This window comes from Ascoidea rubescens (assembly GCF_001661345.1).
Source record: "Ascoidea rubescens DSM 1968 unplaced genomic scaffold ASCRUscaffold_4, whole genome shotgun sequence".
Lineage (NCBI taxonomy): Eukaryota > Fungi > Ascomycota > Saccharomycetes > Ascoideales > Ascoideaceae > Ascoidea > Ascoidea rubescens.
The window spans coordinates 986757-1004243 of record NW_017962916.1 but is presented as its reverse complement, the minus strand read 5'-3'; the positions used below and the strand labels follow the sequence as shown (position 1 = coordinate 1004243).

Here is a 17487-nt window from a genome sequence, read left to right as displayed (position 1 = left end):
TATTATTATTATTATTATTATTATTATTATTATTATTATTATTATTATTATTATTGTTATTATNATTATTATTATTATTATTATTATTATTATTATTATTATTATTATTATTATTATTATTATTATTATTATTATTATTATTATTATTATTGTTATTATTATTATTATCAGCTGTAATTGTAGTATTGTTTGAAGAAATTGAAGATTTTATTAATTGATTTATATAATGATTATCATTATTTTCAATGTCAAGATTAAATTCATGAGAATTTAATAATTTGATAACTGATAATTCATTATAAGATTCATTATTAGAGTTATTGTTGGTAGAATTTTTATTAGAACTGTTATTAAATAGTAGATGAAAATTGGATATATCTATATTTAAATAATCAAATATTAAGCAAATTAAGTGATTTGATAGGTTAAGAAACCTTTGATACAATAAGTTTAAATTAATTATTGATTGATCATTTGTGTCGATAGTATTGAGAAAGGAAGAGTTGGAAAATAAATTTCTATAAATTTCATCAGTATTAAAAATTGAGTCAAGTTTTAAGCTTTTTGATTTTTCTAGATTAGACAAATCCTTTTTGTTTACATTCCAATTGAATTCCTGATAATTTTGATAATGTTGTTGATGTTGGAAAAATTGATTTTCAGATTCATAAAAACCATTAAAAGAACTTTGAATTGTATGATTTTGATTTCGATAATAGTTGAAAAAGTAATCAATGTTATCTTTTTGAAGAAAGTCATTTAATAAAGCTTCAGTTGATGTCAGGTCATTTTGGATATCCAACGATAAGAGATTGAAATTTTTCAATACACAAAAGCCATTTTGAAGTAGAGTTAAAATCAATTGGTCCAAGGTCTGATATTTTGTCTTGATACTGTCCAAAGCCAGCAAATCAATCACCAACTCTTCTCCATAAACCGAGTTTTGCATAATTGACTTTAATTGCCTTTAATTGCCTTTAATTGTATTCAGTTGAATTTAGCTGATGATATCCAGTTAGTGTTGATCCAAAAAGAGATGGCGAAAAGTTGGTGAAGAATCACAAAAAGAAGAAATAGCCGCCGCTAAACACATAATCGAGTTTAAGCACGTGATTAATATATATAACTGGAACAGACCATGCTTGACACTATTGTAAATAGAAATAACACAGGAAATATAAGTGTGTAACCTGGAATGGTATAGCAGATGACTAATGCATATGTGCAGGAAGCACAGGGTATGTACACGTGGGCTACGAGCGCTTCTTGGGGGCGAAGAGAGGAACCTCGCACGACTGCAAGAGGTTGTAGCGAAGGTCGGCGATGCCCTGGCGAGGAACGTCTTTTTTGCGCGACAGAGCACAGCAGAAATAAAGATGGGGCTTGATGTGGTACTCGTTGTCAGCCAAAAAGCTGTTGAGGGTGTCGACAGTGGCCTGGATCTGACTCATATGGGAGACTTTGTCGATCTTGGTAAATATAATGTCGAAGTAGATGTTGTTCTCGTAGAGGATGTCGATGATCGACAAGTCGTCGTTCTTGATGCCTATCGGGGTGCTGACCAAGAGTAGCACTTTTCGTAGCTGGGACCTGTTTTGAATGTACTTGAGAATCAATTGGCCCTGGGAGGGAAGAGCCTTTGTTCCGTAGCCAGGACTGTCAATGATCTTGAATTTCTTGTTCAAATTGAAGCATCGGAGAGTTTTGGTGAAGCCAGCTGTTTTGGACACATAGCAGATCTCGTCGAGTTTTTTGTTCTGTGAGGGTGTTATTAGGGCGTTGAGCAACGTGGACTTGCCCGAGTTGTACTTGCCCATGAAGAGCACCTCTGGCAAGAGATTCACTCGCTGCTTCACCGACAAGCTGTTGGTGCTCTGCAACTCTAAACCTGGGTCTGGACGAGAGCCATCGGGCTCATCAGCATGGGCCTCGCCGGGAATCTTGCGGTAGTCAACCACACTCCACTCAAGGGTGATCTTGGTCTTGTTGAAGAAGACATTGGTGGCAGACTCGCTCTTCTTGCTGTCAAGAAGAAACTGCAACTGCTGCTTGTATTGTTGGTTGAGTAGGTCAGCCGTCAACTGGAGCCCAGGCAGGTGCTGTTTGGCGTGCGCTGTGTGTGGGGCCGGAGAAGCAGAAGCAGCACAAGAGGTAAAGCAACGAGAGGCGGTTCTTCTGGAGAACGCAAGCATGGTGGTCTCTTCTTCTCTTTAGTTGTTCTCTCCTGTTCTGTTCTTTTCTTTTCTTCTTGCTCGTTTCTCTTGTTGCTTTTAGCCGCTGGGAGAAGACCCATCCAGACGGTCTCTTTGTACAGCCCTAGGGCTCTGTGGACCAAGCTGAAGAACCGATATAAATAGAGTATAGTCCTCTTTTATCTTTCTCGTCTCACTTCTGTTTACCTCTTCATCTCTTCAGTTCTTCAGTTATTTATTGGTTGTTGTTTGCTGTCTGGCTGCTGTTTACTTGGGCTTCCATCTTCTTTCTCATCTCACCCATCATAGTTTCTGTGCTCACCCAACACTTGCACTGATTTGGAATTTCGCCTTATCAAACGTTCTGTGGGCTCACTGACAATTAAATAATACCCTTTATTTCTCTCTATTGTTATTGAAATATCAAATTATTGAAAGATCCCCAGTTATATACCCACCCACCAAGTATTTCTTTATCTCTTTCACTTTTCCATCACCACTAATAGTATTTCCGATTTTTAATTCAATTTCTTGAATTTCTTATCTCCTTCTTAAAACTCTAATTTATCCTGCTTTATTATTACTGTATTAAAATTGTCACTATTAAAAACAATGAATAAATCTCCAACCCAACTTCAACCTCAACCTCAACCCCAACTTCAACCCCAACTTCAACTCCAATCTCAACTTCAATCATCCCCTGAAATTAAAATTTATGACTCTCTAACTGGTAATTCACACTCAATTAACCCTTATTTTTTTCAAAATTTTGCTGATTTTAAAAATTACTTATCAAATCAATTCAACATCCCCTTCAATAACATTTTTTTATTATCCTTTAACTCACTAAAAATAAAAGATTCAAATTGGTTGATATCAAATGAAATTTATTTATTTAATAAAATCTCAATTAAAAATATAAAAAAATTATTAGATGTAGATGATATTAATGTCATAAATAATCAAAACACAAATCCTAATGATAATGTTAATGATAATAATGATAATAATGATAATAATGATAATGTTAATGATAATAATGATAATGATAATAATGATAATGATAATGATAATGATAATGATAATGATAATGATGATGATGATGATGATAACAATAACAATAACAATAATGATAACGATAACCCCTATGATTCTAGCAAAATAATAAAAGATGAAAACACAAACCAAATATCAAATCCCATCAAAAAACATCCCCTTGAAAACTCAAAAGACGATATATCTTTTCTACAAAGTATAACTTTTGACAATTTGGAAAATTTGGAAATTTCAAATAATTCAAAGAACCTAAACAACTTAAACAACTTGGATAATCTAGACAATCTAGACGATTTAGACAGCATAAATATAATTAAACCAATGGACTCCCCACTATCAAATTTTATTATAGACTCTCAAACCTCAAACCATCGTCAACTAATAAGTATCCTATCCTCAAATCTAGGTTGGGCTGCTGCTATACTATCCGACACAATCATAATTGAAAAGAATCTATTCATTCTACAGAATCAACTTAAAACTATCTTCAACTCTCTAAATATTCTATTGAAATATTTCTCAACCTCATTTAATGATTTTAATACAAAATTTAATTATTCCTATGATTTAATTAAAAATTTTAACAAAATTACTCTAAATAACTCTTGGCTACCTTATTTCAACGATATCCTTAAAAAGATTCATCTCTTTAATGATAACAAAGAAAATTTATCCTCCCTACTAAATGTATCCTCTTTAAAGAACTCTTCAATCATATCAAAAAATTTAATTCATTCCCTAAATTTAAACTTCTCAACCTTAAACTCAAATATCGAATTAATCCTATCTGATCTATCTCTATTAAATAATATATCAATCAATTTTAATAATTTATTATCAAATTTGATTAACCTAACTATTAATTTATCAAATCTTCTTAAAAATCTAAAATTTAAACTAAACTACCTTAAAAATGATTCTTCAAAAATATTAAATAATTTACCAAATTTCAATCTTCTATCCTCAAAGAATAATAAATTATCAATTGATCAATTAAATTCTCTTATAAATTCTTTAAATTTCCAAAAAAATTCAATCATACCAGAAATCTCAAATTTATCTTTAAATCTCTATAATTCTCAATTGAGTTTATTAAATATTAAAAAATTCTTTCAAAAAAATTTTAAAAATTTATTTTATAAAATTTTTAATTTAAATTCTTCTCTATTAAATTTAAAAGATTTTATAAAACCCCAAATTAAAAAATTGGAAATCCTACAAAATAATGAATCAAATTTATCAACAGTTATAGATTTGCCCTTATTATATGGCTTTTTCCTAATAGAAAATTTAAGAAGAATTCAATGGGATAATGAAATTAGATTAATAGCTACAAAGACTGCTGAAAATTTTGCCTCAATAGAGGAAAAAGAATTAAATTACAGAAATATTTGGGTCAAAAATTATGGTCTTATTTTAAAAATCCTAAATTTGGAATCAATCTTTTTAATGAATAATCTATCCTCTATCGAAATAACAACAAATAAGGATAACACAATAAAACAAATAAATTTAAATATTTCAAAAAATGATATCCTAAATTATATAGAGAATTTGAAAAATATTCAAATCTCAAATGAATCAATAGATTTATTACTAAAAAATTTAAATAATTTAGAAAATCAAAAAGTAAACTTAAATTCAAAATTTAACCCATATTTAAATATGAATATCTCAAAAGATCAAAATTCTATTGATAATCAGGTCATTCAAGGTTATGAATCAAGAATTAAAAAACTTGAAAGCTTACTTCATCAACATAAGTATAAAAATTTAAACCAATGGCCAATATTATTTCCAAATATAAAATCAAATTCATCTACAAGCTTGAAAACTTTAAACAAAACTAATAATAATTCAAGTAATCAACTTAATAGTTCTTCAATATTTACCGATTTTAATAACCCGGCAATATTGCAATTACAAAGACGTTTGAGTTTGCAAAATCAAAGATCAAACTCTACTGTATCCTTAAATAAAATAAGCACCATAACCACGATTGATACCTCAAAGATTACCTCAAACTCGCATCAAAGAAGAAAATCTTCTTTAGAAAGTGTTGAGAGTGCAGCAGCATTTCTCAAATTAGGTAAAACTGATTTTCAATTGACAAATTCAAAACTTTTAGTTTCAAATAACTCTTCTAAAGATAAAAATCATACACAAGATAACTTTGATAAGCCTCTAATATCTTCAAATGATCAAAAATTTAATGATTTGAAAATTGAAAATAACAGATTATTTATTGAAAATAAAGAACTAAAACATAAAACTGAATCATATGAAAATGAAATATTTCTACTTAGAACTCAAATTGAAAAAATTCAACGAGAGAAAAATAGCACATTTGAAAACCAAATTAAATCTAAAGATGCTCTAATCAATGACCTAGATATCAAAAACAAATCTTTGGAAGTAAAATTTAAGGAGACTAGTGATCAGTTAAAGCAAAAACAAATAGAAATATCAAAGCTTGATGATCTCTCAAAAGCCAGAGACAAAAAAATAAACGATTTTATTAATACTTCAAATCAAAATAAAGAAAAAACAAAAGAACTCCTTAATGATCTAAACATGAAAAGGAAATTGCTAGTTAGTGCTGAATCAGAAATTGAAGATAAGACAAAATTGTTAAAAGAAAAAGATAAAGAAATATTATTTAATAAAGATAGTTTATTTGTTAAAGAAAAAGAGTTGGAAGAAAATAAAAAAGCTTTGATCAAAAAAGAGAGATGTTTACTTGAAGCTCAAAATAATTATAAAATGATGTCTCAGGATTATAATACTTTGAGCAAACAATTCGATGATTTAAAAATTAACCATGAAAATACAAAAAGTCTTTTATCAAGTTCAGAACAGAGTGTAATAAAATTGAAAAACCAAATCGATTTTATTCAAAAAAATTTACAAGAAAAGGAAGATGAAATCCAAAACTTGAAAAAGACTGGAATAAAAGAAAGAGAGACAACAGATTCTAGTGATTTTCAAGCAGATTTTTCCGCATTAGAAGAGGAAAATAACTTGAAAAGTATTGAAATTGAAAAAATGAAAATTGAGATGAATGATAAGGAACTTGCTATTAAAAATATAAAAGCTGAGATAGCAAATAGAGACATCATCATCAAGACGATAGAAAGTGAGAAAACCGATAAAGATTCCCATATGTCATTATTAAACGACCAAATAAAGGACAAAAATTTCCAAATTAATGAGTTGAGCAAACAAATTGACATTAAATCTTCTGAGATTAACGAATTACATAAAGAAATAAACAAACAAAAATCTGCTTTCAAAAATATAAAAGAAAGTTATGATGAAATCAATTCTATGAAGCAAGATTTATTAGCGAATATGGCATCGAAAGAAGTGGAGGTCACAAAAGAAAGAAATGAGTTGGAAAACGAACTTTCAAATTTGCAATTAAAAATTGAGAATCTTGAGGATATTGAAGATGTTTTAGAAAAACTAAACAAAGATTTAGCGGCAAAGAATTCGCAATTAATTAATGTCACTTTGCAACTACTGGAATTATCCGATAATTTTATTGTTAAATTGAAGAACTTAAGTCATCTTTTATTCAAAAATTTTTCTGTTTTCTGTATAAGCTTAGAGTCTATGGGATTACTATTAACCAAAAGTAGCATGAATAACTTGAAAAGTTTTATAAACGGAAATTTTGCTGGTTCAAATCAGTATGTTAAAATTGTGAGGGTAAAAGGATTGAGAAACAAAATTAAAAATCAAAAAGACGACGATGTTAACAATGTTAATTCCATTTTAGTTGGTGAAGCGGAAAAAGCTTTGGAATGGACAAAGCCTCAAACTCAAGGTGAAGCTTCTGCATCATTATCATCAGATAAAGTAATGGCTGCTAATGAATCTATTCAATCAGCAATTGACTCGCCAATAAATTTTGATGTACATTATCAAAATACAGAAAACATTCATGCTAGTGTTGACTCGCAGGCCATTAGTATCACCAAAATCGAAAACAAAGCCAGTTTTTTACTCGAAAATTACAATAATTCCGAATTTGAGTCAGGTTATTTGCAGTTTCTATCTTCAATTAATGTAGATAGTGAGCTTATAACTGCATCTATTTCAAAAAGATTTTTAGATGTTGAACATCTAGCTAAGAAGTTGCAAAAAGAATCAAGAAGCCAAAAAGAAAATTTCAATACATTGATGCTGAGTTTCAGAAGCAAAGTTTCCATCAAAAGCTTTCAGCCAGATGACTTGGTTTTATTTTTGCCAACAAGAGATGTAAATGATAGTGTTGCAGAGTCAAACATTTCAAATTCTAGTTATGATATTAGTGGAATTGAAAATTCTTATAATAGAATTGTAAGTGGACACTTTTGGACAGCATTCAATATTGGTTGCCCACATTATTTTTTAAAAGAAGAAGATCCCAAGGTTCTTTTAGGGCGAGACTGGGTGTTGGTTAGAATAGTCAGTATTACAGAACATGCAGTTACGAGTGAAAATCATAAGAATCCCACTGAAAATCCATTTTCATTAAGTCAAGGAATTATATGGTACCTTGTTGAGGCCCAGGAAGAGGATCTTAAGAATCTTTGAGGAAATATAAAACGAGCTTCATTAAATAGGTTTGGCATTTTTAACAATCACAAGTGCGACATTTGTAAAAACGACATTGGTTTCTAACAGTTGTAGATATTTTGGCTCTAATTAATTATTTGTCTCTAATTTTGTCTCACTAAACGATTAAATGATCCAAAAATAAGTTGTTTTTTTGGCTCAAGGTCTGTAATTGAGATGTTACTATCCCTTTTTTTTATTTGCGTTTTTGTATTTAATTGAGAAATATATCTGATTTTTATTGTATTTAATAAAATTATTTTACCATTCAGGTTTTTTGATTTTGGATGAAGCCAGAACACATTGATAATAGATTTTTTCAAGCAAAATATAAAGGTAGAGCTCACATTACTATGAACTCTGCACAAAAACAGAGATGGTGATCCTCCAACTAAAGATCCTTCTCTTGGGTCGAACATGTTCCAGAAAAGTACTACTGGTAAAGATTATGGATACCAAGTTTTCCAATATTCTAGAGAAAAAAAAAATAAAAAAAAATAAAAAATAGGAAATAAATGGGAAACAAATAGGAAACAAATAGGAAACAAATAGGAAAAATAATTGATTTTACTTTTATTAAAATATATATTGTTGATTAACAAAAGGCATCAATCAGAGCAGAGCAAGCAGCCCATAAAATAGACCTAATATTGGGCTATTGTTGTTTGCTTTTGTGATTGAATATTATCTTTTGGTAATTATATATTCAGATTATTTGTATCTTGGTGGTTTATACACTGATGGTTTATATGCGAGGTTCTATTGAACAGTCAATGATTCCATTTTGAATTAGTGCTTTATGGCATGAGTGTTGTTGACGACTTTCTATATCGAACTTGGGATTATTGAATTTTTTAGGATAGAGTGGCCCAAAATCTGGCCTATTTTATGGGCTGCTTGCTCTGCTCTGATTGATGCCTTTTGTTAATCAACAATATATATTTTAATAAAAGTAAAATTAAAAAAAAAAAACTGTAGAAAAACTGATCTAGAATTTCTGAACAATTTCAGGCAAGTTTCGGAATTGAATATGTAAAACTGAATATATAAAATTAAATATATAAAATTAAATATCCAAGTGTATTTTACCTTGAGAAAAAGGTGCAGCAAAGTTAGCTCTTAAAGGTGTTACAGCTATATTTCCTTGAGCAAGAACTATTCCATCGTTTATGCCATTGGATTCTGAAACAGTTTTATGAACTTCATTATAATCAGGATCCCATCTAAATTGTAGTTGATTGACTATGCTACCATCGATAATATCAATCGGATCATCTTTTATCATCACTGCATCTTCTTTGAAACCAGGTCTTGGTTCCTGATCAAAAGCAGTGAAAACTGAGTGCCATTTATTTCCAAGTATTGGAGCATAGACTATTTCGCTTTTATTTAATGTTTCAATTAATGGGATGTTGATTGAGTATAATTCGGTTGAATTGTCATTTGGCCAACTGTTATAAAGATGCTCAATTAATTTTACCGAAATCTTGGAAGCATACTTGATAATATGTTCATCGATATCATTTGATTCGAAAGCAAATGATACAGCTATTGATTTTTTCCCAATTAAAGTAGCTTCTAAAGCAGCACCAATGGTTCCACTGGTCAATGCATATAGAGCAGTTGTGTTTCTTCCGTAGTTTGGACCCGAAATGACCAAATCAACAGGACCTTTGTCTTTGTAAAGATAATTGACTCCAATATCGGCACATGCTGCTGGTGTGCTATCGATTAAAGCCCATTCCTTGTGAGTTTTTCGAAAGGAGCTATCAGGCAAAGCAAAAGGTCCATTAAAAGAGTTTGAGTTCTTAATATTAGTTGGATAAATAAAAGAAGCAGTTAAATTCTTACCAGCAAAATATGCCTTTCCGATCCAAGATTTTTGGACACTTGGTAAGCAAATGCTTAGATCCCAATCAGTGTATTCATCAACTGCATCGACTAGAAATCTGATATATGGAGAGGTGATATCGTTAGGAGGACCATCATCATTAGTAAGTAAAACGTGCATTTTCTTTGGTATTTAAATCTATTTGAATTAATTGAGCACAAGGTAATAATAATTAAATAACCAATTGATTATAATTTATACCAATATTAGTATAATAAATTTTTATTTTTATTTTTATTTTTTTTAATTTCTTTTATCATTTTTATAATAACAATTTTGAAGATTTGTAATGTCTTCGATCTTTAGGCTTTGATCTTTGATCTTTGATATAAACATAAAATCCTAAAAAAAATAAAGTTGAAACCATCGCTCGAATTTGGAAACATGAGGAAAGCATGGGGTTTTTTGGGTTCAAATTAGATAAGTTTTATTGGTTAAAAATAGACTATTGAAGCAAAATGGGTGATATTATAAGAAACGTGAAACATAGAAAAAAAAAAGTCGAAATATTTGATCAAAAAACAAAAATAATATAATTGAGGATGAGAAGATAAATGGAGAAGATGTTTTTGTTGGAAAATCTATCGGTAATTGCACAGCAAATAATCAAGAGAGTCCATGAGATAAACAAGTCCCAAGATTAGGTTGGATATTTTCGAAACATCCTTCCAGTTTGAGAGTCCATCGAGCTATTGATAAAGGTATCAACTTGATAGGTGGAAAGAGATAAGAAGTGAAAATTTTAACCTATTCTGCAAGATAGCTTTTAGACGTTGCTCAGCGATTATCGGCTGGGCTTTTCAACAACATTTCTCTTTCTATCCTGACCTGTTCTCCGAGAATACTGCAGCAGAACCATCAGCACTACAGCTTCTTGCTATGGTTGTTCATTACAATCATTGGCTCTCACAGCCCTTTATTCTCATCACAAAGCCTTTTTCGGCAGCTCAAAAGACGTCGGATCCATGACTGTGGTTTTGTACCAGGGGCATGGAACGAACTTTCCTCTGAATCACGAATATGTCTCAAAGAAAATGGAACATCAATTAAATCCATAACTGTTTTTGGTGAAATTGCTATATAATTCTAAATCAATTAGAGGATTTCACGAGAAATATGAGGGTAAAGTAGTTGAGGGTCTATTATATGACATAATTGATATGATTGATGAAAATGGAAATTAATTTGCATTGACTTGCTTCAGAACAAAACAAAAAAAGCACAGTTAGTTTACTAATTATTCTTGTAATTAATTAGTATTTGCAGATGTTCCTCCAACAACCCCATTGACTGTATCAGTCAATTCTGGAAACTCTGATATTATTTTATCACTTAAAGTATTTCTAAAGAGTTTCATGGCGCTCATTTTACCTCTCAAATATTGATTTATTTTTCTTGTGGATTCAACAAATTCTCTTGTATAAATGTTAGTGTTTCTACTCACATCGATGTATTGAATGATGTCCAGGGGAATCTTAACATTTGATATACTCGCTAAACTGCCTCACTTTAATAAAGTTGACGTGTTGCTAAATCAGAAAATAGCTCTACAAGATTAATATTCATGTTACCTCTCAGGGCTCATCTGCTCAAACCAACCAATTAATTTCTTAGCAATCAGAATCGAAAACTGATATATTTACAGGCATTTCACTCCTCTTGTTTCCTATATCTTTAATCAATTTATTTGGTCCTGTGTGGTATTCATTGAAGATCTCTCCTGTCTCCCACCATAAAACGATATTATAATACGATATATGCTCCAAAAATGACATCTGATTTCACGAAAAACGAATTTATTGAATTTATTAAACAATGTGAATTAAAAAAGTTCAATCACTGCTTGAGCTTAATCTATTCAAATAACACTCAAGATGAATCAATTTTATCTAAACTAAATAAAAACCACTTTAACTTGGAAAATAAACGCTCTGCTCCTATTAATCCAGCGTTTGTGGGTGGTAAAGCTCTATCAAAGATTTCTCAAGAATCAGATGGATTGTGCAAACAAGTTGAATGTCGATTTGGTAAACAATTGAATTTTGATTGGCAAATAGTTTGCATTCTACTTTTACCTTTTTACAACCATAATTAATATCTATATTCCCCATCAAGGAAAGTGATTTTTAAGCTGGGAAATTCTTTTTTCAACTTATAAAGATTGTACCTGACTCCCATGAATTTCCTTCTACAAAAATCTCTTTTAGGTTATCAAATTGTTGGAGATCTTCAAAGTTCTACTTAATACAGTATTGATTTGAGAATAGGTTAAATTATTCCAAATTCTTTTTATTTTATTATATCTTAGATTTATATATGAACAATTGAATAATTGCTCAATAATGTGTGATTTTTTAATACAATTGGATGATAGGTTTTACGACTTCAAATTATCTAAATATTTCATTGTCTGCAATACTCATTTCTTTGATTTAGTTACTGGATAAATCAAATATTTTCAAATGAACTAAATTTTCAATGCTTACAATTTTTACAATATTATTTTAGGATAGATTGAGATAAGTTAAATTGTTCATATTTTCCAAATTTTTAATTGTTTTGATTTTATTATTTGATAAATATAAAACCTTCAATTTTTTCAATTTTGTTTTTTGACAAGTTGATTGTTGTTAAATTGGGCAATTGGGTGCGAAATTCTGCAATTGTTGAAATACCATTTTTTTAGAAGTAATGTCTTTAGACTTATGAAATGATTGAAACATCCATTTATATTGGCAATCCAGTTATAAGATAAATTGATATTTTCTACTTTCAGAAACCTTTGAAGCAATTAGATATTGAATATTGGATATTGAATTACTATTGAGATATATTGTTTTAGAGATACAAATCCCTTTAGATTTTTGATCCAGTCTAGAAAACTGAACTCCAAATGAGGAGGGTACAACCTTAGAAACCCATGCATGCTAATGCACCGATCATCACTAGAGAATTCCTTATTCATATCAGCTTGAATTACTATATATATGCGTGTGTCTGAAAAAATAAAATTGATTATTTGGTTTACTATTCTTCAGCTCTACATTCTCCTGTTCAATCTGATATTTTAACAACCTGAATAATAAAATGTCTTTGAATAGTATGACATAAATAGTATGGAAAGAGTAAAATACAGCTTGACACAAAACCCAGCTTACAGACAAAGTGAAAAGATGGTTCACAGCTTTTTCAAAAAGACCAACCAAACTTAAATTTAATTACCAAAAAAGAAAGTAACCAATAATATCAAGATAGCGCATAATAACCCCTTCTCTTATTATGCTAATGCAGAGCCTGGTAAACATATTTTTGACTCATCAGCTAGAATTAATCCCACTAAAAATATAGAGGGAAGATTTGGGGTCTTTTACATTGATAATTGTGTTCTTCAGAAGAATTTAAAAAGTAGATATGAAATTCCTTCAACGTGAAAATATACAGCCCCTGAATGTATTTCCCTATACAAAAAGTTGAATAACAGTAACATTCTTTTTAGACAAATAACAATATTTGAAACAGTTCCAAACAAACCTTCATTCCAGGAGTTTAGTAAAATTCCAAACAAATTGGAAACTTGAATGAATTATATCAGTGTCTGGATTAGACAGTAACATTAGTAGAAGAAATAGGACTGATGTTGAGGATTTGTTTTTGTGAGTGAAAAAGCATACGACTTCTTGGCAGATTGCACTTTCAATTATAGTAACACCAATTTTATTTCATGGACAACACTGTATGACTCCTACCTTTTTTAGCAGGCAATATATTTCCACTTGAAATATTCCAATTACATACTTCTCAGTTAATAGTTTTCGAACTTTTTCACCTCAAAATCTATTGACTCCAACAATAAGTTTATCTCATGAACCAATTTTTCCAATCTGTTCAATAAAAAGTACCTATCCACTTCCATCAACTCCTGAAGTGTCTCTAGTGCCCCAATTCTATTTCACTGATATAATATATTAAAGCAAAGGTCTATGATCAACTCTAAGGCTCCTGATTTGTTCTCTACTCATCTCTAATATTTGTTCTTATCTTTTATTATATTGCATTGTCCGATCTTACTTATAATAGTATTTCTGATAGCATTATTATATTCCATTTATATTTATTTTTTATTTCTACATGTGTTTCAAATTTTCAAATTTAAAACTGGAATCTATTTTCAAATATTTCTTACTCACTAAATGCATTCTTTATTACTATCAATTTATCACTACTAGTAGCTAATTAACCAATTAATTCATTTTCTTTATTTGAATCACTAATAAACTTTTAAAATGCAAATGGAAGAACCTCCAAATGAAATGGTTCATTTAATCTCATCTAAAAGATCTCGTTCTCTCACTCTTCTGTTGTCCAACACTGACTCCAATACACACATCACCAACAACAACAATAACAATAATAATAATAATAACAACAACGATAACAATAATAACAATAATAATAATCATAATCATAATCATAATCATAATCATAATCAAACAGATTTCAGTAGCAAATACATTAATAATAACAAAAACAATAACAAGCATAACAATGGAAATTTCAATATTAGAAACTTTTTACCTCATGTTGGAATCGGAATTGGAAGAAGAAAAGTTGTAAATGAGGCCCCAGTAGGTTAGGATGCCTGCATCTATGGTTTAAAAGATATAACAGTCCTGAAAGTCCATCTTTTGAAACCAAAAAAATTTATGAAATTTAGCTTTAAGTCTGGTGGTGTTATTATATTTTAGTTAATTTACCTTCTATTGAGATTCAGGATAAATTTTATGATGACAAACGTTGTGAAAACAATCAATCTGATATTTATTTTTGATCAAAAAAAATTGAATGCCAACCAATGTAAGAGAATAAGAATCCCCAGGTGCTTTGAACTGTAAAGAGTAAGCAATATAACTATGATTGATTCAAAATTGTTCTGTTTTTTAATTCAAATAATTCTCCAGTCGGAACTGAGATTGGCAACTCATCAATGATGATATTAGAAGGGATAGGCAGGTAAACTATCTTAGTAGTCAACATTTTGAAAATGGTTGATATATTGTATTTTAACTGATGTGATAAATATCCTCCGGAGAACCAAACTTATTTTAAATGATATAGAAAATAGATGGAATTATGAAAAAGATGATAATTTTTAATGATTTTTATAATGACCCGTTTACATAAAATTACCCAAATTGATTGTATAAAAAATGTGCAATGCCATGAGTCTATATTGAATCCAGCATAGAAAAATTAATCTTTGTTTTTATTCATTTAGATTATCAATAAAAAATAACAAATCCTTTGAATCGACATTATAAAAAAATTTGCTTGAAAAGTATTGCTAAGAATCTCAAAGGAATTTGCAGTGAAAACGAGAAATTTTTATCAACTAACTATTGAAAAAATTTACGACATGGATAAGATTATTGTTGATAAAGAACTTTGTCTTTGCAAATCTGCAAAGCATCTAAATCTTTTTCTGCGTAATCATATGCTTTGACTGTATTTGTTGAAGATGAGAAACCATAGTCAATGAAAAAAAATTTATTATTAAAGATAAACATGTTTGAAGTTTTAATATCTTTATGATATATCTTTAATTTATGTAAAAGGTATAGCTGTAGAAAGCCTTTTTTAAAGTCCTCTCCAGTAGATGGTTTGCTTGTACCTAGGTCTTCCATTGCAATACATAATCCACAAAATTCATAAAGATGGTTGGAATTAATCATCAAACAACCTGTTTTATATATTCTGAGAATGTTTATTGTTTCGTGCTTGCCACATTGATTATTATAATTATTAATTTGTTGATAAATTTCAATTTCCTTTTTGAAGGAATTATGACATAAGCTGGCTCTGTCGCTATATTTTAATTTATTATATCCATGCTTTGATTTTGCTTCAAAAGAATCGAAAACCTTTAATATAATTGTCTCAGTTTGTGAGTAGGAAAGACTGCCAAAGGCATTGGTAAACTGGTGCCATTTCACAGAGAAAACTTGACTGTTAAATCTTCTTCCGACTTGGATATTATCAAACATAATTGAATGTTGAGGAGAACAAAGGCAAAGTTATTTTAAAAACTTTTGCCTAACATACTATAACAATTTTAAACATATTTTTGATAAATGTGAAATCAAGACAATCAACTTACAGTCTGTTTCACTTCTGGAATTTTTTTTATAAAAATTCCTCATTATTTGTTGCTTTTTTTTCAATTCTTTTTCTGAATCCCAAATTTCCTCATATATAAACGCCAATACCGTATTTCTTAATGCAAGTTCACTACTTTGAAAGTCAATCACTTTATACGTCATCAGAATTGATCGGGGATCCGCAAATTCATTTTTGATATTATTGATCTTTTCCAAATCTAATCGGATCAACAACGTAGTTATGAAATCAGTGAGAATGCCTTTATAGCAATAACCAGCAAACATTGAACCCAATAGCTGTTGAAAAATCATGTTTGATTCCGATTGTTTTTTACTATTATTATTTTTTACCCGTTTAAGATCCCGATTTACTATGATGCCTGCCATATCAAACAGCTCATCCATCAGTGGTGAAATATTGAATTTTTTAACTTCAACTGGAATTATTGATTGGATTCCATTACGAATAGATAAATCTGGGATGACCTGTAAAGTTATTAGTTTTTTCCGAATCTTGCGCTGTATTTGAATTGGCCCTCGGCCAAGTGTAATTATTTCCAAATTGAACAATATCTTAAATATTGAACAAATCGGTTCAAGCACATATTTTTGGAAAGCTATTTGAAAGTCCATTTTAGTTGCCCTGTTCAATTGCAAAGTGCTGTAGCTTGTTTCTAGATAAGTGGGGCCAACTATTAACAAGAGGCTTAAATCATCTTGTATTTTCCTATTGGTTTTGTACCTGTTTTCAAACTCACTCAACAAGCGCCTAAAGTACACATCATCTAAGGAAGCAGAAAAGAGCGATGGAACCAAGTTTGGTAGCGTCTTCATTAACTTGTTGCTGCTGGTGCTAATGGTACTTCCAATTGGAGTTGACTTTCCATCAATCTCATTACCACTATATATTATTTTCAAATTTAATGGCGGAAACATTAAAACCATATTTATCATATTTTCCGGTGTTTTATTTTTTCTGAAGTATTGTGAAATATCTTTGAACTTAGCATCTTCTTTTCGTTTATTTAGAAGAGATTCATACTTTTTAGAATAACAGGGCAGCAGTTCAAGATTATACGCTTGAAAAGAACCTTGAGTAACTTTAGATTAGCTGATATATGATCACCACAAAAAACAGTAGCAAAGCGATCAGAAGAGCTGGCCACAACTATTCACTAAAAATATTTCTATTCTTTTTATTGATGTTCCGTTCTGTTATTCGTTTCCTATGTTTTAAATTAAAGGTGTTGCAAAGCGGCCGGATATCTAGTTTCGGTCTCTACATGTTCCTTGGAATGTATTGTCGGTTTGATCTCGTGACTCTTTGAGATGTAACTCAGTCCTCTTTTATAGAGAACTGGAGTTCCCTTCTACGTTCTTTCTTTCTATATACTTCTTTACCTTAATATATAATCATGGATTCGCTGCAACAAGTTATATATAAAATCTGCTAATTGCTTTGCACTGGCACTTTTATAGTGAAGCAAATCGAATCAATTTCCCATTCAATTCTACGGACCACGCGGCTGGTATTCCAATTACTTTTCAATTAAGCTTGATTTGGAAAAGAGTATTTTTCTTGTCCTCAAAT

At 30.0% G+C, this 17487-nt stretch overlaps 9 protein-coding genes across 9 annotated transcripts; 3 read left to right on the top strand and 6 right to left on the bottom strand.

Annotated features, from left to right (window-relative positions):
- Positions 1 to 453: 453 nt before the first annotated feature.
- ASCRUDRAFT_75302 (uncharacterized protein) lies at positions 454 to 768 on the bottom strand. Its single transcript, XM_020193013.1, has one exon. It carries the CDS (start codon positions 757 to 759, stop codon positions 598 to 600), a length of 162 nt encoding a protein of 53 aa, XP_020048402.1. The 5' UTR covers positions 760 to 768; the 3' UTR covers positions 454 to 597.
- A 354-nt stretch (positions 769 to 1122) lies between these two features.
- On the bottom strand, positions 1123 to 2200 carry MRX8 (translation initiation/elongation factor MRX8). Its single transcript, XM_020193012.1, has one exon. The coding sequence runs from the start codon at positions 2190 to 2192 to the stop codon at positions 1254 to 1256; it is 939 nt and encodes a 312-aa protein (XP_020048401.1). The 5' UTR covers positions 2193 to 2200; the 3' UTR covers positions 1123 to 1253.
- A 2263-nt stretch (positions 2201 to 4463) lies between these two features.
- On the top strand, positions 4464 to 7811 carry ATG11 (autophagy protein ATG11; the record flags this gene model as incomplete). Its single annotated transcript, XM_020189566.1, has 2 exons — positions 4464 to 5304; positions 6211 to 7811. Coding segments are annotated over 2 exons (2442 nt in total), but the record flags the coding sequence as incomplete, so codon positions are not given.
- Positions 7812 to 8768: 957 nt separating this feature from the next.
- Positions 8769 to 10060, bottom strand: PBY1 (putative tubulin tyrosine ligase). Its single transcript, XM_020193011.1, has one exon. The coding sequence runs from the start codon at positions 9859 to 9861 to the stop codon at positions 8917 to 8919; it is 945 nt and encodes a 314-aa protein (XP_020048399.1). The 5' UTR covers positions 9862 to 10060; the 3' UTR covers positions 8769 to 8916.
- Positions 10061 to 10990: 930 nt separating this feature from the next.
- On the bottom strand, positions 10991 to 11236 carry ASCRUDRAFT_21049 (uncharacterized protein; the record flags this gene model as incomplete). Its single annotated transcript, XM_020189666.2, has 1 exon — positions 10991 to 11236. A coding segment is annotated over one exon (246 nt), but the record flags the coding sequence as incomplete, so codon positions are not given.
- Positions 11237 to 11509: 273 nt separating this feature from the next.
- On the top strand, positions 11510 to 11836 carry ASCRUDRAFT_7518 (uncharacterized protein; the record flags this gene model as incomplete). Its single annotated transcript, XM_020192960.1, has 1 exon — positions 11510 to 11836. The coding sequence occupies one exon, from the start codon at positions 11510 to 11512 to the stop codon at positions 11834 to 11836; it is 327 nt and encodes a 108-aa protein (XP_020048397.1).
- Positions 11837 to 14024: 2188 nt separating this feature from the next.
- ASCRUDRAFT_7517 (uncharacterized protein) lies at positions 14025 to 14375 on the top strand (the record flags this gene model as incomplete). Its single annotated transcript, XM_020192954.1, has 1 exon — positions 14025 to 14375. The coding sequence occupies one exon, from the start codon at positions 14025 to 14027 to the stop codon at positions 14373 to 14375; it is 351 nt and encodes a 116-aa protein (XP_020048396.1).
- A 789-nt stretch (positions 14376 to 15164) lies between these two features.
- ASCRUDRAFT_7516 (uncharacterized protein) lies at positions 15165 to 15782 on the bottom strand (the record flags this gene model as incomplete). Its single annotated transcript, XM_020192951.1, has 1 exon — positions 15165 to 15782. The coding sequence occupies one exon, from the start codon at positions 15780 to 15782 to the stop codon at positions 15165 to 15167; it is 618 nt and encodes a 205-aa protein (XP_020048395.1).
- Positions 15783 to 15831: 49 nt separating this feature from the next.
- Positions 15832 to 16841, bottom strand: ASCRUDRAFT_69775 (uncharacterized protein; the record flags this gene model as incomplete). Its single annotated transcript, XM_020191710.1, has 2 exons — positions 15832 to 15839; positions 15896 to 16841. The coding sequence occupies 2 exons, from the start codon at positions 16839 to 16841 to the stop codon at positions 15832 to 15834; spliced, it is 954 nt and encodes a 317-aa protein (XP_020048394.1).
- Positions 16842 to 17487: the final 646 nt, after the last annotated feature.